Raw genomic sequence first — 20,677 nt, forward strand, 5'->3', positions numbered from 1 at the left:
TCATTGGAAATGCACCGAGATGTGAATCACATCGCCCTAAGTTATAGAGATGCACATTCAGCCCAGAGGGAGCTGATTAAGTCACATCGCTAGTCTGTTGTTTAGACCTCGGCAGCCATATTTGTTGGCTAAATTGTTTGTTCTGGGAGATTTTATTACCTGTAATCCTGAGAGCTTTACATAGGTAGCTTTAAAATAACAGGGAGATCGAAATATCATCTGAAGTACCTGAGAAAACCAGACTATAAATACGAGAAACGTTCCCCATGTACCCAATGAACTGTTAAAATTGCGAGGAGAGGAGAAAAAGGTTTGGCTCTGTATCAAAATGTTGAATTACATTATGCTTGTTTCGTCTGTATTTTGTTATTTGCATCCTGTAGGATCTTTGACTTTCGAGCATTTTTTCCAGAAAAAGTATATATATATCAATTGTGCATTTATTACAGCAAATTAATGGTGATGGGATGATGTGGGGGGCATGAGGGAGGGTTGGTTAGATCTTCACTCTATAGAAAATAGAACTGACCTTTTCTGTGAGGGGGAAAGGACCACCAAAAGTCTACATCTCTACCAAAATAGATTTTTCCATTCTCCACACTGAGCACACAGAGAGGGGGCAAATACTGAAACAACCCCAGTGTTTAACATCCTGAGCTCAGTACTGCTCCTGATGTGTATTTTTTGTTTTACAGTCCATTCCATATGTAATATTTGAACTGTCCACATGCTGATTCTCAGATTCTGACAGTTTCACACTAATGCGCTGCACCTGTGAGTCTGATGGTCTGATCTGTAACAGTGCTGCTGTACACACAGTTCCTGGATGTTACCGGTTGTTCTGTGTTGACCCTGTCACAGTTTAGTTCAGTTCTGACCCTGACCCTGATTGTTCTGTGCTCTCCAGATGGTCCACATTTAGCTCCATTTTCCAGGATTGTGGTGGATTTAAATAATGTAGACGATCAAACCAGAGTCCTTCAATTGTTATTGAACAGTTACTCTTGTGTAGATCAGGCTTCTCATGTGCATTGTGTATTAGATTAGATTAATTTATTATAGCTGTAGTAAGGTTCATTTATTTCAATAATTTCTTCTTCTTTTTGCATTAATTCCATTTTTATAATAACAATTTAAATCAATGAATCATGCACACTTTACCCTTTTTGAATCTGGTTCCTTTTGAGGTTTCTTGTGAGTTTTCTCCCTACCGATGTCTCCTCTGGTTCACTCATCAGGTCAAATTTTCTGCATTTAAAAGGAACATTTGGAAGTTATATAAATATGTAAAGCTTTTTTTTTGATAAAAACGCTTTACAAATGACACTGAATTGAATTTGAAAACTTGATTAAATATAATTTAACTCATGTCTTGTTACAGCAGATTTAGAGAGTTGGGGAAGGGGTGGGGGAGGGGTTTTGGTTGGTGGTTCCAGTGAAGGGGTGGGGGTTAGTAAAAGTTGAGGTTCTGGTTTAGAAGTTGTGGTTAGAGTTAGTGGTTAGGGGTTGGTTTAGGGTTTAGAGTCTGGATTTATATTTGGGGTTAGCGGTTAAGGGTTGAGGTATTGGTTAGGATTAGGCCTTTGGTTTGGAGATTATAGTTTAGGGTTGGCAGTTAGAGGTATGGTTTGGGGATAGGGGTTAGGGTTACCAGGTTCAGTTTAAAGACAAACGGTTGGTGTTGGAGTTAGGGGTGGGTTACAGGTTTTGGTTTAGGGTTTAGGGTTGGAGTTAGGTGTTGGAGTTTTGGATTATGTGTTTAGGGTTAGAATCTAGTGTTTGTGGTTAGAATTTAAGAGTAAGGGTTGAGGTTCAGGGTTAGGGTTTGGGGTTGGGGTAAGGGTTGACAATTAGTTATAGTGCTCAGGGTTAGAGTTAGAGTTTAGATTGGGGTTATGTTTAGGGGTTAGTATTGGGGTTGAGGTGTTGGGATTTGGGTTAAAATTAGGGGATTAGTTAAGGGTTGGGGTAATGTGTTTCAGGTTATCAGTAAGAATGAGGGGTTGTGGTTTAAGGTTTTGGGTTTGAGTTATGGGTAATAGTCAGCGGTTGTGGGTAAGGATTTTAGGTTAATTTAGGATAACAGTCAGGGGTTGGGTTCAGGGTTTTGGGTTAAAGATAGGGGTAATAGTTAGGGTTAAGTTTACAGGTTTTGGGTTAGACTTAGGGGTAATAGTTAGGAGTTGTGGGTAAAGGTTTTGTGTTAGAGTTAGAGGTAATAGGGAGGAGTTGTGGGTAAGGGTTTTGGGTTAGAGTTAGAGGTAATAGGGAGGAGTTGTGGGTAAGGGTTTTGGGTAAAATTAGAGGTAATAGGGAGGAGTTGTGGGTAAGGGTTTTGGGTTAGAGTTAGAGGTAATAGGGAGGAGTTGTGGGTAAGGGTTTTGGGTTAAAATTAGAGGTAATAGGGAAGAGTTGTGGGTGAGGGTTTTGGGTTAGAGTTAGAGGTAATAGGAGGAGTTGTGGGTAAGGGTTTGAGTTAGAGTTAGAGGTAATAGGGAGGAGTTGTGGGTAAGGGTTTTGGGTTAGAGTTAGAGGTAATAGTTAGGAGTTGTGGGCAAGGGTTTTGGGTTAGAGTTAGAGGTAATAGGGAGGAGTTGTGGGTGAGGGTTTTGGGTTAGAGTTAGAGGTAATAGGGAGGAGTTGTGGGTAAGGGTTTTTGGTTAGAGGTGATAGGGAGGAGTTGTGGGTAAGGGTTTTGGGGTTAGAGTTAGAGGAAATAGGGAGGAGTTGTGGGTAAGGGTTTCAGGTAAGAGTTAGAGTGAGGTTTTGGGATCTGGGATTAGAGTTAGGAGTGACAGGATTAGGGTTAGTTTTAAATCATATTTCCACATTAGAAAAGATGAGACATGAACTGTTTATGTCAGTTATATTAATAACAGTAACAGTCATAGTTCTTCAGTACAGTTACAGGAAACTGGTGGATTAAAGGAAATGTTTTTAGTTTGGACCTGTTTACAGAGAACATGTGCTTAAAAAAGAGCTGTTACATTCAACTAATAAATATTTAGATTTCCGGGCGTGTTTAGATGTCAGGCCGTGACGTCGCAGGGCGTTAATAATGAATCATTTCCACGCAGTAATAAAGTGCTTTAGTTGTAGAGTGAAGCTGTTTCATTCTGCAGCACTTCATCTTTCAGACAGCAGTTACTGTTCACACGTCTGCAGTGGAATGATGAATCTCCTGAATCTCCTGTGCTCTGGCAAAAGTATTTAGTTAAACCTCTACGACTTCCACTTTCTGTCCACTAAAACTTAATCCCTATTTAATCAAGCTCTCAGATGGCATTGTTCAACATCCTGAAGCTCACTGTGCTCTGATCTTCACAGATGGAAGGAACCACCATCCATAATGGAACACACTTTATCGTTCACTTGTGCTTGGACGTGTAGTACAGCTTTAATTAACACATGCTTTAGATATATTATATCTCATTATATATTATATTTCATCCATTCAACAAAATAGTTATTGTATGATACACTCGGTTACACACAATTTCACAGAAGATTCTATGACCTTGATTTAGTGTCTTGTGGCTTTATTAAGATGTATGAGTAATGAAAGCATGCTGGATCAAGTGCTACTCTATGTGCTGCTGAATACTACAACAACTATAGAGATGTCAAATGAAGATGTTTGGAGATACACTTAGAATTAGGACACATGACTTTTTCAGCTATATTTGGTTCCTCCTCAAACCGTTGCCAAACACACAGTTGAGAGACACACAGTTGTATCAGACATCTCTGGATGTTGTTGGATGTTGTTTTATGTTGATGTTAAAAAAGAAGAGAACAGATTGTAGATGCTTATGTTCCTCTGGACATCCAGATCCCAACTATAAAGCAATTCCCAAATCAGGAACAGATCAAAACATCAGTTTTTTAACTGTTCAGTAACATCAGACTCAGCAGACCTCATGAAATTTTCCATTCACTTGAACTAGGGGACCCAAACCTGTACCAGCATGACAATAATAATGACTATAACCGAGAGTATAACAAAGACTATAACAAACACAATGCAGTGCAGAAACAGCAGGAGCAGCAGTCAAGAGGTGCAAAAAACAGCATGTAAACAGTGTAATATGGTGAAGTATAAATAATAATAAATAAATGGTGGTGGAATGGATTGAGATGAGTAATAAATGTGTGTTAAGTTCAGGTTGTACAGTTCAGAAACATACATTTGAGTGTGTGTGTGTGTGAGTTCCAGTCCAGTTCAGTTCTGTGTTGAGGAGTCTGATGGCTTGAAAGAAAAAGCTGTTACACAGTCTGGATGTGACGGCCCGAATGCTTCGAAACCGCTTTGCTGATGGCAGGAGGGTGACAAGTGTGTGTGACGGGTGTGTGTGAGGGGTGTGTGTGAAAGGTGTGTGTGAGGGGTTTGTGGGTTTGTCCACAATGCTGTTGGCTTTGCGGATGCAGCGTGTGGTGTAAATGTCCATGATAGAGGGGAGAGAGATGCCGATGATCTTCTCAGCTGTCCTCACTATCCTTTGTAGGGTCTTGCGGTCCGAGACGGTGCAGTTCCCAAACCAGGCAGTGATGCAGCTGCTCAAGATGCTCTCAATGGTTCCTCTGTAGAATATGGTCAGGATGGGGGGAGGGAGATGAGCTTTCCTCAGCCTTCTCAGGAAGTAGAGATGCTGCTGGGCTTTCTTGGTGATGGAGCCGGTGTTGAGTGACCAGGTGAGGTTGTCCACCAGATGAACACCAAGGAATTTGGTCCTCTTGATAATCTCCGCTAAGGATTCATTGATGATCAGTGGAGAATGGCTGCTCTGTGCTCTCCTGCAGTTGACAACCATCTCTTTAGTTTTGTCAACGTCCAGAGACAGGTTGTTTGCTCCACACCACGCTGTTAACCGTTGCACCTCCTCTCTGGTGCTGGAGATGCTTCCGAGATGTTTCTGATCCAGACTGACTGAGGTCTCCCAGTCAGGAAGTCCAGGATCCAGTTGCAGAGGGAGGTGTTCAGGCCCAGTAGGTTTAGCTTCTTAATCAGGTGCTGAGAGATGATTGTGTTGAATGCTGATATGAAGTCAATGAACAGCATTCGTACATACGTGTCCTTGTTGTCCAGGTGGGTGAGGGCCAAATGGAGGGTTGTGGAGATGGCATTGTCCGTGGAGCAGTTTGGACGATACACAAACTGCATGGGGTCCAGTGAGAGTGGAAGCTGTGTTATGATGTGCCTCATGATGAGCCTCTCGAAGCACTTTATTACGATGGGTGTGAGCGTGACAGGTCGCTGGAAGGAGGGGTGGTCTTCCTCGCCTTCATGTTGATCTGTACCTCAAACTGGGCGTAGAAGTCGTTCAGCGCATCTGGGAGGGAGGCATCACGCTCACAAGCAGGTGATGTCGTCTTGTAGATCGTGATGGCCTGGATGCCCTTTCGCAAAAAGCCAAGGTCACAAAGGTTCTTGATTACTTCATCATGCAGATTAGTGGTTGCATGATTCCTGTACCGTAACAGCGTCTGGTGGTCGTACACTTGAACACAGCTGTCTCTGGTGTCCATGTATTGTGAAAAGTCGGGCTAAATATGGTAAAAGCACCATTTTTGGATCCGGAGAGGCCGCTGCTAGCTACTGCCGTGCCGCCATCTTGGATTCCTACTGAACATAATGACTTTTCTAACATGATTGTGGCTAAAGGAATCTCTAAAAAAATAATAATAAAAAATCTAGTGGAACATCTTCCCAGAAGAGTGGAGGTTATTATAACAGCAAATGAACACCAAATGTGGAACTGGTTGTCCAAAAAGAAGCACATAGCAACCTCATAGTCAAGTGTCCACAAACATTTGGTTAAATAGTGTAGAATATTTTACTTTTCATAGTGTTACATTTCACAGCAGAAGTAAAAGCTGATTCACCAATTCTGAATCCCTGGAACTTTCTCAGCACATCTTCCGAGTATTTCCACGATTCGTCTGATTTTATGGTCAGCTGACCCTGTGATTTAACCTGCACAATGCCAGGAGGAGGAGACGGCCCATAAAGCTATGGAGGTGTGATCTAAAAGACGACACTGATTAAGGGGAAAACACAAAACAGGCCATGATTAATAGCAGATATTGGTGCATTGTTGAGGAATTTGTTTATATCTAAACTAGGAGTGAAAGAACTTTCCAGAGAGCACCTGATGTTGGGAGAAGACGAAACAAAGTGGCTATGTAGGACTTAAATATGTAGTTTTCCATGTGTAGGTGTTCCTGAAGTATCTCTGGGATCTATTAGACTGGATGTTCATGCACCTGGAAAGATTATTTTACCTTCTACAGAAAGGGGCAATAGAAACAACCCCGGCTGATACACTAAATGGACTTCGCATTCCACATTCACTGTTATAATATGCTCTTCACTCTTCTGGAATGATGTTCCATTAGATTTTTTGAAGACTTCAGAAGATTTCTGGAGATTTGTAAGGTGAGGAGGCCTAGGGTGCAGTCCTCATTCACATTCATTCATGTTCAAAATGGTTGGAGCTCTATAGCAGGAGATCGTCCATGTCTTCCAAACCATGGAAAGCAGATCTTCATGGAGCCAGCATTGTGCAGAAACATCTGGAACTGAATGTTTTGGGTCTCCTAGTTCAAGTGAAGGGAATATTTTATGCTTCAGCATCCACAGATGTCTGATACAATTGTGTGCCTCCAACATTGTGAGAACAGTTTGGAGAGTTTTGGACAGTTTGTGAGAACTTTGAAAAGTCAGGTGTCCAAATACTTTTGCCATACAGTGTATATTGTCATATTGAGATTCCTTAGACAGAAACTGAGGGACCATTTAGCACTGATGTATGTGTGTGTGTGTGTGTGTGTGTGTGTGTGTGTGTGTGAAGGCTGGTTGAGAGATGAATGGGCAGGGCAGGGAGACTCGGTCAAGGTTCTGCAGCCTTCAGCTGAACTCTTTAATATCTGAGAGACAGCTAGTGATAAGGACTGACTCAGCTAAAACACACACACACACACACACACACACACACACACACACACACATACACAAACAAGCAATTCATTCAGTGCTGAGTGAGACGACATTGTCAAGGCCAGAGAGAACAGAAAACAGAGGGTGGGGACAGACAGGGAACACACACACACACACACACACACACACACACACACACACACACACACACACACACACACTTTGACGTTTATATCTTACTGTCACACCCAGTCACAATGAATTTCACTTCAATAGTGTTGATGAGATAATCGCTGTGGTTTCTCCGATAATGTCGCGGCTCTGTGATTACGGCGTCGCTGCAGAACCAGGTGGAGCTTTTCTTTATCCCAGAGCTCGAGTTCTTGTTTCAATAAAGAACCGAGCGTTTTCCACATCAGGAACTTTAGACTCAGAACAAGAACATCAGAATCAGATCAGGAATATTAGACTCAAATCAGATATTTCAGAATCAAATCAGGAACATACGACTCAGATTGAGAACTTCTGACTCAGGTCAGGACTTAACAATCAGAGCAGAAACTTATGGCTTAGATCACAAAGTTTTGAATCAGTTCAGGAACTTTAGACTCAAATCAAGAACATTAGAATCAGATCAGAAATTTTAGAATCATTTCAGCAATTCTGTCTAAGAGTAGAACATCAGCCTCAGATGTGGAAATCCAGAACCAGAGACATCAGATCAGGAATAGCAGAATCAGCAACGTTTTGGAAAAAAAAATGCTTATTCATGCAATAAACCTGTAAAGACCATCTAAAGAACTGTTCTAAATAAGGGTTCTCTTCAGGAGTGTGAGATTTATTTATAAACCCATTTATTATTTAGTAGATGAACTCATATAAATAAATATATGTATTGTAAGATCAAAAGTAAGATGTTTAGTAGATGTTTAAGAGTTCTTTATTAGGTTCTTAGTGTCTAAAGGTCCAGAGTGATCTACTCAGAACCATGATAACCTACTGAGAAGCATGAAGGTCAGGCAAAAAGTATCACTCAGAATCCTCCATGACATCACTGTCAGGAATGTTCTAGATGTTCATCAGGGTTCAGAGTGGAACATTCTGAACACTTAGATACTAAAAGCCCAATAACGAACTTATATAAATAAATACAAAATTGTATTGTAAGAGTTAAAGATCAAAAGTAAACTAAAATTAAATGAAAGTCAATAAATAGATAATAAAATATCAAATAAAAATAAATTTAGCAATGAACAGTAATAATGAGTATCTGTGATCCTGCAGACTGAGCTGAGGACCGAAACACTCTACTGTACACAAAGAAGTGTTTACAGTAAACGCTGTGTGTGTGTGTGTGTGTGTGTGTGTGTGTGTGTGTGTGTGTGTGTGAGGAGACACACAGCAGAAACACACACTGAGGTGATTTTCAAGAAGATCAGGCTGTAGGAGAGTAAATAAAGGCCAGGAGGAGAATGTTCTGGAAATGTGCTGTTGGAGATGGTTTTCATCTGACAACTAATACCATCTGATCTAAACTGTGTGTGTGTGTGTTTGTGTGTGTGTGTGTATTAAAGTTCATCTTACCTTTTAAAACACTTTAAACTGAACTTCAGCATGGCTTGAGGCTGAGTGTGTGTGTGTGTGTGTGTGTGTGTGTGTGTGTGTGTGTGTGTGTAAAACATGTAGGTCTTAAAGTTCCTAAGTGTCCTAAGGTTTCTAAGTTCTAAATATCCCTAAACTTAGTAAGTTCTAACCCTAACCCTAAGTTTTGAAGGTCTTAAAATAAGGTTTTTAAGATGTCCTAACATCCTGAAGTCCTGATACTCTGAAAAGTCCTGAATTTTCTAAATTCTCAAATGTCCCAAAATCCTAAAGTTTTAATGTCCCAAGCTCCTGGGGGTCATAAAGTTCTGTAGAATCTACAGTCCTGATGATTTAAATGTCTGAATGTTTTAAAGGTCCTAAACTCCTGAAGGTTCTAAATCGCAAATATTATAACGTCCTAAAGATCTTAAAGTTGTTAAAGTCCTGAGGTTCTAAATATCTTAAAGGTCTTAAATGTCTCCTTAATGTCCTATTGCTATAGAGTCTTGATGATCTAAATAGTCCCTAAAGTCCTGAAGGTCCAGAAGTCCAGCTCGTTCTAAAAGGACACATGGAATCATTTATTCAGTCCTTAACCTTCACACTCCGTCCCATTTCTTCTCATCCACAGAGAAGTGAGATGAAGTTCCCATGTAGATGTTAGCAGCATGTGAAAGGATCTCTAAAGTTTAAATAATTTGTCTGTTTATTATCATAACATGAAAAATGGTTCAATTATTACACAGTGAAACCAAAAACACGGCTCAGGGAACATGGCATCGCTTCTAAACGCAGACAGGAAGTACTTCTTCTCCCGAATTGGCACGGCTCTTTATACTATGACCTTCAACCTGATGACCTTAGATTATGATGTTGCCCCCTCCTTCTCCTCCTCCTCCTCCATCCATACACTTCATTCTTTCTGCCAAACATCTCAGCACTTTGTTCCAACAAACCTCGACGTGCTCCAGAGAGTCAGTCCCACAGGATCCTGGTCCATTACTTACTCTCGGCTTTGCTTCAGGTTTATTTTTAGTCTTTTCAGCCCACGCAGCTTCGATTTTTATCACAGGGTCACGAAGGACATTTTACTGAAGAACTGGAAAGGTTCTACCAGGCCTCCTACTCATCTACTAATACATGTAAAGTTCAATTCAACTAAACCTTCTTCAGCTCCACGAGGAGATGAAGCCTCAGTGTGGACTGTAGGCAGTAAGCGCTAGTTTACCTTCTGCTAGCTTGGAGCAGAAAATCATTTCGAACGTTTGGGCAGATTCTTCTGAAAAGTTCTCGCAGAAAAATTTCTACCATCCATTTCCATCCAGGCACTGCAATCCATTTACTTATTTATTTAATTACTTTATTATTTAGTAAATATATAAATAAATAATTATACAAATGTTCAATGGTACTTGATATTATATATTTTAATCTACATTCTTTTTTATCGATTATGTATAATATATTGATTAATGTAAAAAAAGTTATACAGTGTTCCATAAAATAAATAAATAACAAATCAATCAATCAATCAATCAATATATGTAAAAGATTATACTTTATTGTATTTTATATATTTATCTACATAGTTAGTTATGTATAAATATATATATTTTTTATAATAAAACTTCAATGATATGCAAATATATGCATTTATATATAATATCATCTAATTAATCTACAATCGAATAATATTTATTCTACATTTTAGCAGTGATTTTTGACTATGTATAATATATAGAATAATATAAAATTTGAATGAAAAAATAAATTGTTCAGTGTTCTAATATAAACAAGCAAATAAATAAATAAATTGTAAAAATGTTTGATTTTAATAATACTTTATGAAACTATGTACTATATATTTAAATATGCATAATTATTTTTTAAGATATATGGAAAATTTTTAATAATTGTAAAAAAATGTACTGTGAAAATAATGTTTATTAAGATTCTACGCAACACCACAATGACTGTTTAACAAACTAGAATCAAATTTAATCTTAATATTCATGATTTCCTAGAAAAGTGTATTTCTATCGAAGAAATGAAAAACCCACAGAATGCAGTGAAGCTGAAAAGATGCTGCAGTTTGGAAGAAATCACATTTTCTATTGAACTTCATGGGAGCTTCATTGGGATTAAATGAGAAGATATTTAATGTAATGTGGTGTTTATTATAAAGGTTAAGATCAGTCGCTCGGCCCGAGCGAAGCCCATCGCTGTGTTTACAGAACACTGTAATAACCTTTAGACTCGTACAGGAGATACGATCCGTTTATTTCTGCAATAAATCTTTAAACATGCAGATACGTCTGCAAACTGAGCTGTAAATACTGCGAATAGAACATCTCCTCTCATACACGCTGAGAAAAACCACACCACATCAGAGTTCTCTGGGTTCCCCCTGTGGTTCCTGCTCAGAAACTGATCCCTTTTAGGAGGCTAAGAACCTTTAATAATCACACAAACTTATGATGAACCTGGTTCCTCCAAGTACCTTTATCTAAAAGGTTCGTTTCTAAAAGGTTGGAGATGTTTGCAAGATTATTTTGAGCAATAACACTGTTAGGGCTCTACACAGAACAGTGAGAGTCTCCTCAATGGACAAACCCTTTTTGAAGCCACTCTACTAGGAGAACCTTCAAAGAACCACTCAAGAACCCTTAAAGAACCTCTTTTCTCAAATGAAGAAAAGCATGAGCACTAATTCTGAGTTTGTTCTGCACACACACGGTTCTTCAAGGGTTCTTTAACAGCTCATTAGATAATCAAGTGTTATTTGAAAACTTTACAGTTCTGGGTTCCCTTGAGAGCAACTGAGGAACCATCAAGCAATCTAAATCTTCTAGCTGTATGAAACGTGAGGGTGAAGACACTGAATGTAGTGGAGTGAATTGTGGAGAACCACAACACTGTGCCACAAGAACATTTAAGAGTTCCAACTAGAGGAATTGAACAACTGAAAAACCATTAAGCATCCTAAATATTCTAATGTGTGGGTGAAGACACCAAATGATGAGAACATTTAAGTATTTCCTCCTAGAGCAAGTGGAAAACCATTCAGTGTCCTAAATGTTCTGGCTGTATGATGTTGTGTGTTGTGTGGGTGAAGACAGCAAATGGTGTGGAATGAATTATGTAGAACCTCAACACTTTGCTGTACAGTTCTACACAGAACATTTAAGGGTTCCTGAGTAATGGAGCTGAAGAACCATTAAGAACTCTACTTTTCAATGTCCTACCTGCATGATGCTGTGTGGGTACAGAGGCTGAATGTTGTACTATAGATAGTGTAGAACCACAACACTTCTCAGAACATGTACAGGTTCCTGAGAAGAAAAGAATCACAATATATAAATAAACACTTAGAAAATAGGGTTCTTTACAGGTTCTTCATGGGTTCATTGGATAATTAATGGTTCAAAGCCTTCTGAAATAGAACTTTTGAGCACTTTAATAACAAGGGAGCAGGTTTCTAGATATTCAGATTTTGTTTACTTGTGACTCTAAGTTTAGGGTTCTCCCAGGAGAGACTTCTGAAGAATCCTTAAGTAGATAATACAGTTAGGAGGAAAGTTAACTAAGTGATTAATTGTTCCTGGTTTTTTTTGGCCATGTGCCTGAGCAGTATTTATCATTCTGCAGCTGGATCTGAGCAGGCCTTTAGAGGATCAGGGCCCGCTGGATGCCATTATCCACAAGCTGACGGACCACATCGTGGACGCCGATCATAACATCGAGGAGGCGCAGAGAGTGGTGCAGAGCATACAGGTAGAACCACTGCTGGACTTGTAACAGTTTTATGGACATCTAAAAGAAGTTCATTACATACATCATGTTCCTTGCAGGATTACATCGACTCTCACCACGAGACCGTGATCTTGGACCCTCTTCCTGGAATCCGCATGCTGCTCGACCGATCCAAGTCCTACTCACTGATTCACGCAATGGAGAAGTGTATGAAAGGTCAGTACACACTTTACACACACAACACTCATCAGTGGGTGAATATAATAACACAGTCGGGGGATGGATTGTGATTAGCTGAAAGGAGTTCAGGTGTGAATAGTGGATTGTGATTGGCTGGAAGAGTTCAGGTGTGAATAGTGGATTGTGATTGGCTGGAAGGAGTTCAGGTGTGAATAGTGGATTGTGATTGGCTGGAAGAAGTTCAGGTGTGAATAGTGGATTGTGATTAGCTGAAAGGAGTTCAGGTGTGAATAGTGGATTGTGATTGGCTGGAAGAAACACAGGTGTGAATAGTGGATTGTGATTGGCTGAAAGGAGTTCAGGTGTGAATAGTGGATTGTGATTGGCTGGAAGAGTTCAGGTGTGAATAGTGGATTGTGATTGGCTGGAAGGAGTTCAGGTGTGAATAGTGGATTGTGATTAGCTGGAAGGAGTTCAGGTGTGAATAGTGGATTGTGATTGGCTGGAAGGAGTTCAGGTGTGAATAGTGGATTGTGATTGGCTGGAAGGAGTTCAGGTGTGAATAGTGGATTGTGATTGGCTGGAAGGAGTTCAGGTGTGAATAGTGGATTGTGATTGGCTGGAAGGAGTTCAGGTGTGAATAGTGGATTGTGATTGGCTGGAAGGAGTTCAGGTGTGAATAGTGGATTGTGATTGGCTGGAAGGAGTTCAGGTGTGAATAGTGGATTGTGATTGGCTGGAAGGAGTTCAGGTGTGAATAGTGGATTGTGATTGGCTGGAAGGAGTTCAGGTGTGAATAGTGGATTGTGATTAGCTGGAAGGAGTTCAGGTGTGAATAGTGGATTGTGATTGGCTGGAAGGAGTTCAGGTGTGAATAGTGGATTGTGATTGGCTGGAAGGAGTTCAGGTGTGAATAGTGGATTGTGATTGGTGGAAGGAGTTCAGGTGTGAATAATGGGTTGTGATCACATCAAAGCTTTCCTACAAAATGAGTTATAAGAGCAGATTAAAAATCTAAGGCATGTCTAATCTAAGGCATATCTAATCTCAGTGGGGAGAAAATTCCACAGGTGTGGGGAACAAGAGAAGAACGGATGATCACCAATAGAATATAAACAGGTAGGAGGATCGACTTAAAGAGCAGAATCAGAGTAGCGGAAATCACGCCTCGGACTGTAGATGGTTAAAAGTTGTGTCCAATAATGAGAAAGATGGGAAATGAGTGTGTCACGATTTCCAGGAAGAAGATGAAGCGAGGTGAAGGAAAATAAAAATAATCGTACGTTCTATGAGTAACTGATGAAGATATTCTTAACATTAACACCGATATGATCTTGTGTAAATAAAAGAGCTCTGGTTATTGAGCTCCGGCGTGTGTGTGTGTGTGTGTGTGTGTGTGTGTGTGTGTGTGTGTGTGTGTGAGTGTGAGTGTGTGTTGGATGTGATCTGAGGGAACAGCCTCGGCTCCAGACCGTCATCAAGCAGAGAGCGGTGTTTAGAATTCCACGCATGTGACTCTTTCGCTCCCTCACCAGGCAACCACTTCCATGGATGTAAGCGTGGGGCAAAACAACACACCGACAGAGTGGTTTCCTGGGAAAGGAGCGACGATAACACAGCGGTCCCTGCTGTATCACAACACGTCATCTCACCAGCAGCTCCGCAGCCCGCGTTCCCTCCGAGTCTTATACACGGGAAAGTAAACACAAAGTGGGCGGTCAGGAGACGATAAATATCTCTGGGAGTGTTTTCTGCTATAAACGGCCAAAGAACACGCTGTAAATCCGCGCTGGAAACAGGTTATTATGGCGACAAGAGCTGCTTAAACCGTCGACACCGAGCATTTACTTTTATGCCCTTTGGCATACGCACTTAACTTACAGTTATCGGGGTAAGGGCCTCCCTCAGGGGCCCAGGAGCGGCCGGAATTTGAACGTGCGACCTTCGGGTCTAACGTTCAATGCTAAGCTACCACCTTCCCGTCAGCCCTAACGCTAGGGCAAATTGCACAAGTTGCACGGAAGTAACATTACGTAGAAAAGGCGGCCATGTTTCTGTTCGTCAACCATCAGGATCAGGAGGATAAGCTGCATTAGTGTAGAACCAGATACAATTACAAAACAAAACGCACACACTGCGCTTCTATTAACACCTTCTGACCAATCAGAATCCAGAATCCAGATTTATTACAGTATAAAAGGAAATATGAAGAGGACACGCCCCCTTGTGTCTACACCTTAATCAACACCTTTGGTTCTGTCTCTAATGCTATAATATAATTAGCATTCATGCTAACATGCTATTGTGTGTGTGTGTGTGTGTGTGTGTGTGTGTGTGTGTGTGTGTGTGTGTGTGACGGCAGATGAGCGGATCTGCTCTCCTCCGTTCCTGGTGCTCGGCAGTGGGTGTGGCCCCGACATGTTAGAGCAGCTCCGTAAGAGAGACATCACCTTCCCCTTCAGTACGTACACCTTCATATCCACTTCATAATGCCTTATTAATCTTCTCCTCACCTTCATATCCACTTTACAATGCCTTATTACTCTCCTCATCACCTTAATATAGGCTTTATAATTGCCTTATAATACCTTCATCACATACTTCATCATATACTTCATATAGACTGCATAATGCCTTATAACTCTCTCCATCATCTTTATATCCACTTCATAATGTCTTATTCCTCTCATTATAGCCTTTATAGAAACTCTACAATGCCGTATAATACTCTCATCACCTTCATATCCACTTCATAATGCCTTGTAACTCTTTCCATCACCTATACATCCACTTTATAATGCGTTATAACTCTCTCTGTCACCTTGATATCCACTTCATAATGCCTTATTACTCTCCTCATCACCTTTATATGCACTGCATAATGCCTTATAATACTCTCGTCACCTTCATATCCACTTCATAATGCCTTATTACATTCCTCATCACCTTATATAGACTGCATTGTGCCTTATTACTCTCATCGCCTTCATATTTACTTCATAATGCCTTATTACTCTCCTCATCGCCTTCAAATATACTACATCATGCCTAATAATACTCTCATCATCTCTATATCCACTTCATAATGCATTATTACTTTATTGATTACCTTTATATCCATTTAATGTCTTATTACACTCTCCATGAGGTTCATATCCACTTCATAATGCCTTATTACATCCTAATGTGGTTGCTCTGTTTATTGCTTTCTTTTACAGTGTGTAAGACTCAGGTAGCACATGGTGTGAATTCCCATGAGGTAAGACTGTGTGTGTGTGTGTGTGTGTGTGTGTGTGTGTGTGTGTGTGTGTGTGTGTGTGTGTGTGTGTGTGAGTAATTACGCTTCTCGTTAATGATCTAACCTGTGGTATGTAATTGAGCACATGTTCATTTTATCTCAGGCCTGTGTGATAATCCTCCTCCTCCTTCAGAACACACTGACTCACCATAGTCACAGCGGGGCGAAAGTTTGTGCCCCCTCACATCCGTGTAATTGAAAAAAAGTAAAATGAACTCTGTGGTTATTATTTAATATATATGAGGTTTATTACAACATACAGCTTCAATACACCTTTTAAATAAAGAGACAGGAATGTATATGTATAAAAAAATCTAAATTAATGAACAAATGTATGATAAAGTAGGAAGGAAGGAAATTAATGAATAAAGGAAGGAAGGAAGGAAGGAAGGAAGGAAGGAAGGAAGGAAGGAATGGTCGAATGAGGCAAAGAACAAATCAATGAATGAAAAAATTTATTAATTGATAAAGAACCAAATTAACAGATAAATGAATAATTGAATCAAGGAATGACTGAATAAATGAATGAACAAAGGAACAAACAAATGAATGAATGAATAAATGAAGGCACAGGTGAACAAACAAATACATAAAGAAACAAACGAATTAATGAAACAAAAAATAGAAGCAAATGAAATAGGTGAGATGAATGAAATGCAATGATTGAAGTTTGTAACTGGGAATCAAAAAATAAAACATTAAGAACAAAATAAAAAGGATTAAAACAAAAAAAAAAAAGATTTCATTACTCAATTAAAAAAAGAAGAAAGTTAAAGAAAATAATGTTTATAAACAAATAAAAAAAGAACAAATTTAAAAGAAAGAAGTATACAAACTGCTCATACCAAAAAGAAGATGGAAAATGACCAATGATTCATGAAAGTATGAAAAGGCTGAGAAACATTGAGAATCAGAATCGCTGCTTACGGTTTAATATATTTTTGTCCCTGAATTTGTATAAAATTATTCACAGAATAAAAGGCGTCCAATAACGTCAGCATTTTACGTCTTTTGATTGGATGGTCAGAGAGTGTCACTAGTCAGAGCTCACAACCGGCATCTGTAGCAAACTGCACAATCTCAAATATATTCATGTGGATTTAAAAGCTGTTTTATTTTCAAGTTCAACTTGTGTTTGTCACATACACATACATACAGAGAACAACATGCAGTGAAATGCTTTATATGACGGTGTGGTATAAAGTGACACTGTGCAGTGTGGTATGGTATAAAGTGTCAATGTGCAGTGCAGTGTGTTGTGGTATAAAGTGTCCATGTGCAATGTGGTGTGGTGTAAAGTGTCCATGTGTAGTGTGGTGTGGTATAAAGTGACACTGTGCAGTGTGGTGTGGTATAAAGTGTCCATGTGCAGTGTGGTGTGGTATAAAGTGTCCATGTGCAGTGTCAGTGTGGTGTGGTATAAAGTGTCCATGTGCAGTGTGGTGTGTATAAAGTGTCCATGCAGTGTGGTGTATAAAGTGACACTGTGCAGTGTGGTGTGGTGTAAAGTGTCCATGTGCAGTGTGGTGTGGTATAAAGTGACACTGTGCAGTGTGGTGTGGTATAAAGTGTCCATGTGCAGTGTGGTGTGGTATAAAGTGTCCATGTGCAGTGTGGTGTGGTATAAAGTGTCCATGTGCAGTGTGGTGTGGTATAAAGTGTCCATGTGCAGTGTGGTGTGATATAAAGTGTCCATGTGCAGTGTGGTGTGGTATAAAGTGTCCATGTGCAGTGTGGTATGGTATAAATTGTCTCTGTGCAGTGTGGTGTGATATAAAGTGACACTGTGCAGTGTGGTGTGATAAAGTGTCCATGTGCAGTGTGGTGTGGTATAAAGTGTCTCTGTGCAGTGTGGTGTGGTATAAAGTGTCCATGTGAAGTGTGGTGTGGTATAAAGTGTCCATGTGCAGTGTGGTGTGGTGTAAAGTGTCCATGTGCAGTGTGGTGTGGTATAAAGTGTCTCTGTGCAGTGTGGTGTGATATAAAGTGACACTGTGCAGTGTGGTGTGATATTAAGTGTCCATGTGCAGTGTGGTGTGGTATAAAGTGTCCATGTGCAGTGTGGTGTGGTATAAAGTGTCCATGTGCAGTGTGGTGTGGTATAAAGTGACACTGTGCAGTGTGGTGTGGTATAAAGTGTCCATGTGCAGTGTCAGTGTGGTGTGGTATAAAGTGTCTATGTGCAGTGTGGTGTGATATAAAGTGACACTGTGCAGTGTGGTGTGATAAAAAGTGTCCATGTGCAGTGTGGTGTGGTATAAAGTGTCCATGTGCAGTGTGGTGTGGTATAAAGTGTCCATGTGCAGTGTGGTGTGGTGTAAAGTGACACTGTGCAGTGTGGTGAGGTATAAAGTGTCCATGTGCAGTGTGGTGTGGTATAAAGTGTCCATGTGCAGTGTGGTGTGGTATAAAGTGTCCATGTGCAGTGTGGTATGGTATAAAGTGTCCATGTGCAGTGTGGTGTGGTATAAAGTGACACTGTGCAGTGTGGTGTGGTATAAAGTGACAATGTGCAGTGTGGTGTGGTATAAGGTGTCCATGTGCAGTGTGGTGTGGTATAAAGTGAAACTGTGCAGTGTGGTATGGTATAAAGTGTCCATGTGCAGTGTGGTGTGGTATAAAATGACACAGCTGATTTAGTCCCAGATACACTTTTGGAAGAAAAGCTGGACATGGTGAGGAAAAGACGCCAGTACGGTTCGAATCGATTGTGAATTTGACTCGTGTTGACAGTGTGGGACGTTCCAGATGAATAAGTTACTTTTGACCTGTAGAACCATTTCAGGCAGTCAGGTGTGTTTATGAGTGTGCACAAACACACACACACACACACACACACACACACACACACACACACACACACACACAGTTTATGGGCCTCATAAATACACACTGAACTTGGAGTTGTTATCTCAGAACACACCTGACCACACCTCGGTACAGATACGGATAACTCCCTGTGTGTGTGTGTGTGTGTGTGTGTGTGTGTGTGTGTGTGTGTGTGTGTGTGTGTGTGTGTGTGTGTGTGTGTGTATCGGTTACCTGAGAGCATTCCCTGAGTTAATATTCACCCTGAGATCACCCTGTGTGTGTGTGTGTGTGTGTGTGTGTGTGTGTGTTGTAGATGGCCATCATCTTTAGTGAGGAAGACCTGAAGGACATCACACCCCCCTGTGTGGTGCAGAGCTTCATTAACCACAATGCCATGCTCTACAAGGTGTTTGTAGTGGGCGAGGCGTACAGTGTGGTGGAGCGGCCCTCCATTAGGAACTTCCCCTTTGGACCTACAGGTTAGATCACTTCCTGTTAGATCACTTTCTGTTAGAACACTTCCTGTTAGACCACCTTCTGTTAGACCACTTCCTGGTAGACCACTTCCTGTTAGATCAGTTCCTGTTAGACTACCTTCTGTTAAGTGACCTCCTTTTAGACCGCTACCTGTAAGACTACTTCCTGTTAGACCACTTCCTGTTTCACAAGAGTCTTTTCCAACTCAGTATTGAAGGTGCATTTAGAGTAAACTCCGCCCCTTGTGTGTGTGTGTGCATGTGTGTGTGTTTGTGTGTCCTACAGACAGAAAAGCGATATCCTTTAACAGTCACCATGTGTCCAAACCCGAGTCATCATCAGATCTCACCTCTGTGAGTTTCACCTCATCTCAGCGTTCTCCTGACCTGGGAGTGTTTTTACGTTTCTCCTCTTTTATTTCATTTCTGTCTGCATCACTTCCTGTTCTTCTCATGTTCTTCTCATGTGCCCTTCATGTTCTACTCATGTTTTTCTCCTGTTCTCCCCTCATTTTCTCTGTGTGTCTTTGCATTTTCTCCTCATGTTTACATGTTCCATCTATCTTCTCCTCATGTTCCCCTCATGTTTTTTTTTCTCTTGTTCTTCTCATGTTCTCCTCATGTTTTCTTTGTCTCTTCATTTTCTCCTTATATTCTTATGTTCTTTGCTGTGTTCTCTTTATGTTTTTCTCATGCTATTCTCATGTTCTCCTCATGATCTTACTGTTCTCCCATGGTTCTTCATGTCCTTGTTTTTTTCTCATGGTTTTCTCATGTTCTCCACTAATTTTACTCATGTTTCCCTCCCGTTCTTCTCATGTTCTCCTCATGCTCTCCTCGGGTCCTCTCTGTGTCTCTGCATTTACTTCTCCTATTCATATGTTCCCTCTATGTTTGTCTCATGTTCTCTTTGTGTCTCATGTTCTCCTCATGTTTGCTCTGTATTCTATTTGTGTTCCCTATGTGTTTCTCCATGTTAAACTTATGTTCTCATGTTCGCTCCATGTTCTCCTTAAGCTCTCCCCCATGTTCATGTTTCCACGCTACTTGTTCCCTTGTGCCCCTTCATTAGCGGGAGAACCTGGAGGGTCAGTGTAGGACACCGAGTGATGATGTCATCCGGAAGATTTCCAGATGTTTGAGACAGTCTCTTGGTGTGTCGCTGTTTGGGATTGACATCATAATCAACAACCAGACAGGACAGCATGCTGTCATCGACATCAACGCCTTCCCAGGTGCCAAAACAATCACACACAACATGAAGGTGGTAACATACGGGGCCATGCCCACCTGAGAGTGACTGAGTGACTAAGAGTCTCTGAGTCACTAAGAGTCATTGAGTCACTGAGAGTCACTGAATCTTTGAGTCATTGAGAGTCACTGAGAGTCACTAAGAGTCAAAGAGAGTCACTGAGGCACATATAGTTACTGAGTCACTGAGAGTCTTTGAGTCACTGAGAGTCTTTGAGTCACTGCGAGTCTTTGAGTCACTGAGAGTCACTGAGAGTCACTAAGATTAAATGAGAGTCACTGAGGCACATATAGTTACTGAGTCACTGAGAGTCTTTGAGTCACTGAGAGTCACTAAGCCACTGAGAATCACTAAGAGTCATTGAGTCATTTAGAGTCACTGAGCCA

General features: G+C 40.6%; 1 protein-coding gene across 2 annotated transcripts in view; it reads left to right on the plus strand.

Annotated features, from left to right (window-relative positions):
* Nucleotides 1-20,677, plus strand: part of itpk1a (inositol-tetrakisphosphate 1-kinase a) — a 28,899-nt gene that overhangs the window by 3,653 nt on the left and 4,569 nt on the right. For both annotated transcript variants that reach the window (XM_046836784.1, XM_046836783.1), the window contains exons 4-10: nucleotides 12,170-12,295; nucleotides 12,373-12,490; nucleotides 14,817-14,915; nucleotides 15,673-15,713; nucleotides 18,877-19,042; nucleotides 19,326-19,393; nucleotides 20,112-20,274. In XM_046836784.1, the coding sequence (XP_046692740.1) occupies nucleotides 12,170-12,295; nucleotides 12,373-12,490; nucleotides 14,817-14,915; nucleotides 15,673-15,713; nucleotides 18,877-19,042; nucleotides 19,326-19,393; nucleotides 20,112-20,274 (781 nt within the window). The remainder of the gene's footprint in view (nucleotides 1-12,169; nucleotides 12,296-12,372; nucleotides 12,491-14,816; nucleotides 14,916-15,672; nucleotides 15,714-18,876; nucleotides 19,043-19,325; nucleotides 19,394-20,111; nucleotides 20,275-20,677) is intronic.

The sequence above is a fragment of the Silurus meridionalis genome, chromosome 23 (assembly GCF_014805685.1).
Source record: "Silurus meridionalis isolate SWU-2019-XX chromosome 23, ASM1480568v1, whole genome shotgun sequence".
NCBI classification, from domain to species: domain Eukaryota; kingdom Metazoa; phylum Chordata; class Actinopteri; order Siluriformes; family Siluridae; genus Silurus; species Silurus meridionalis.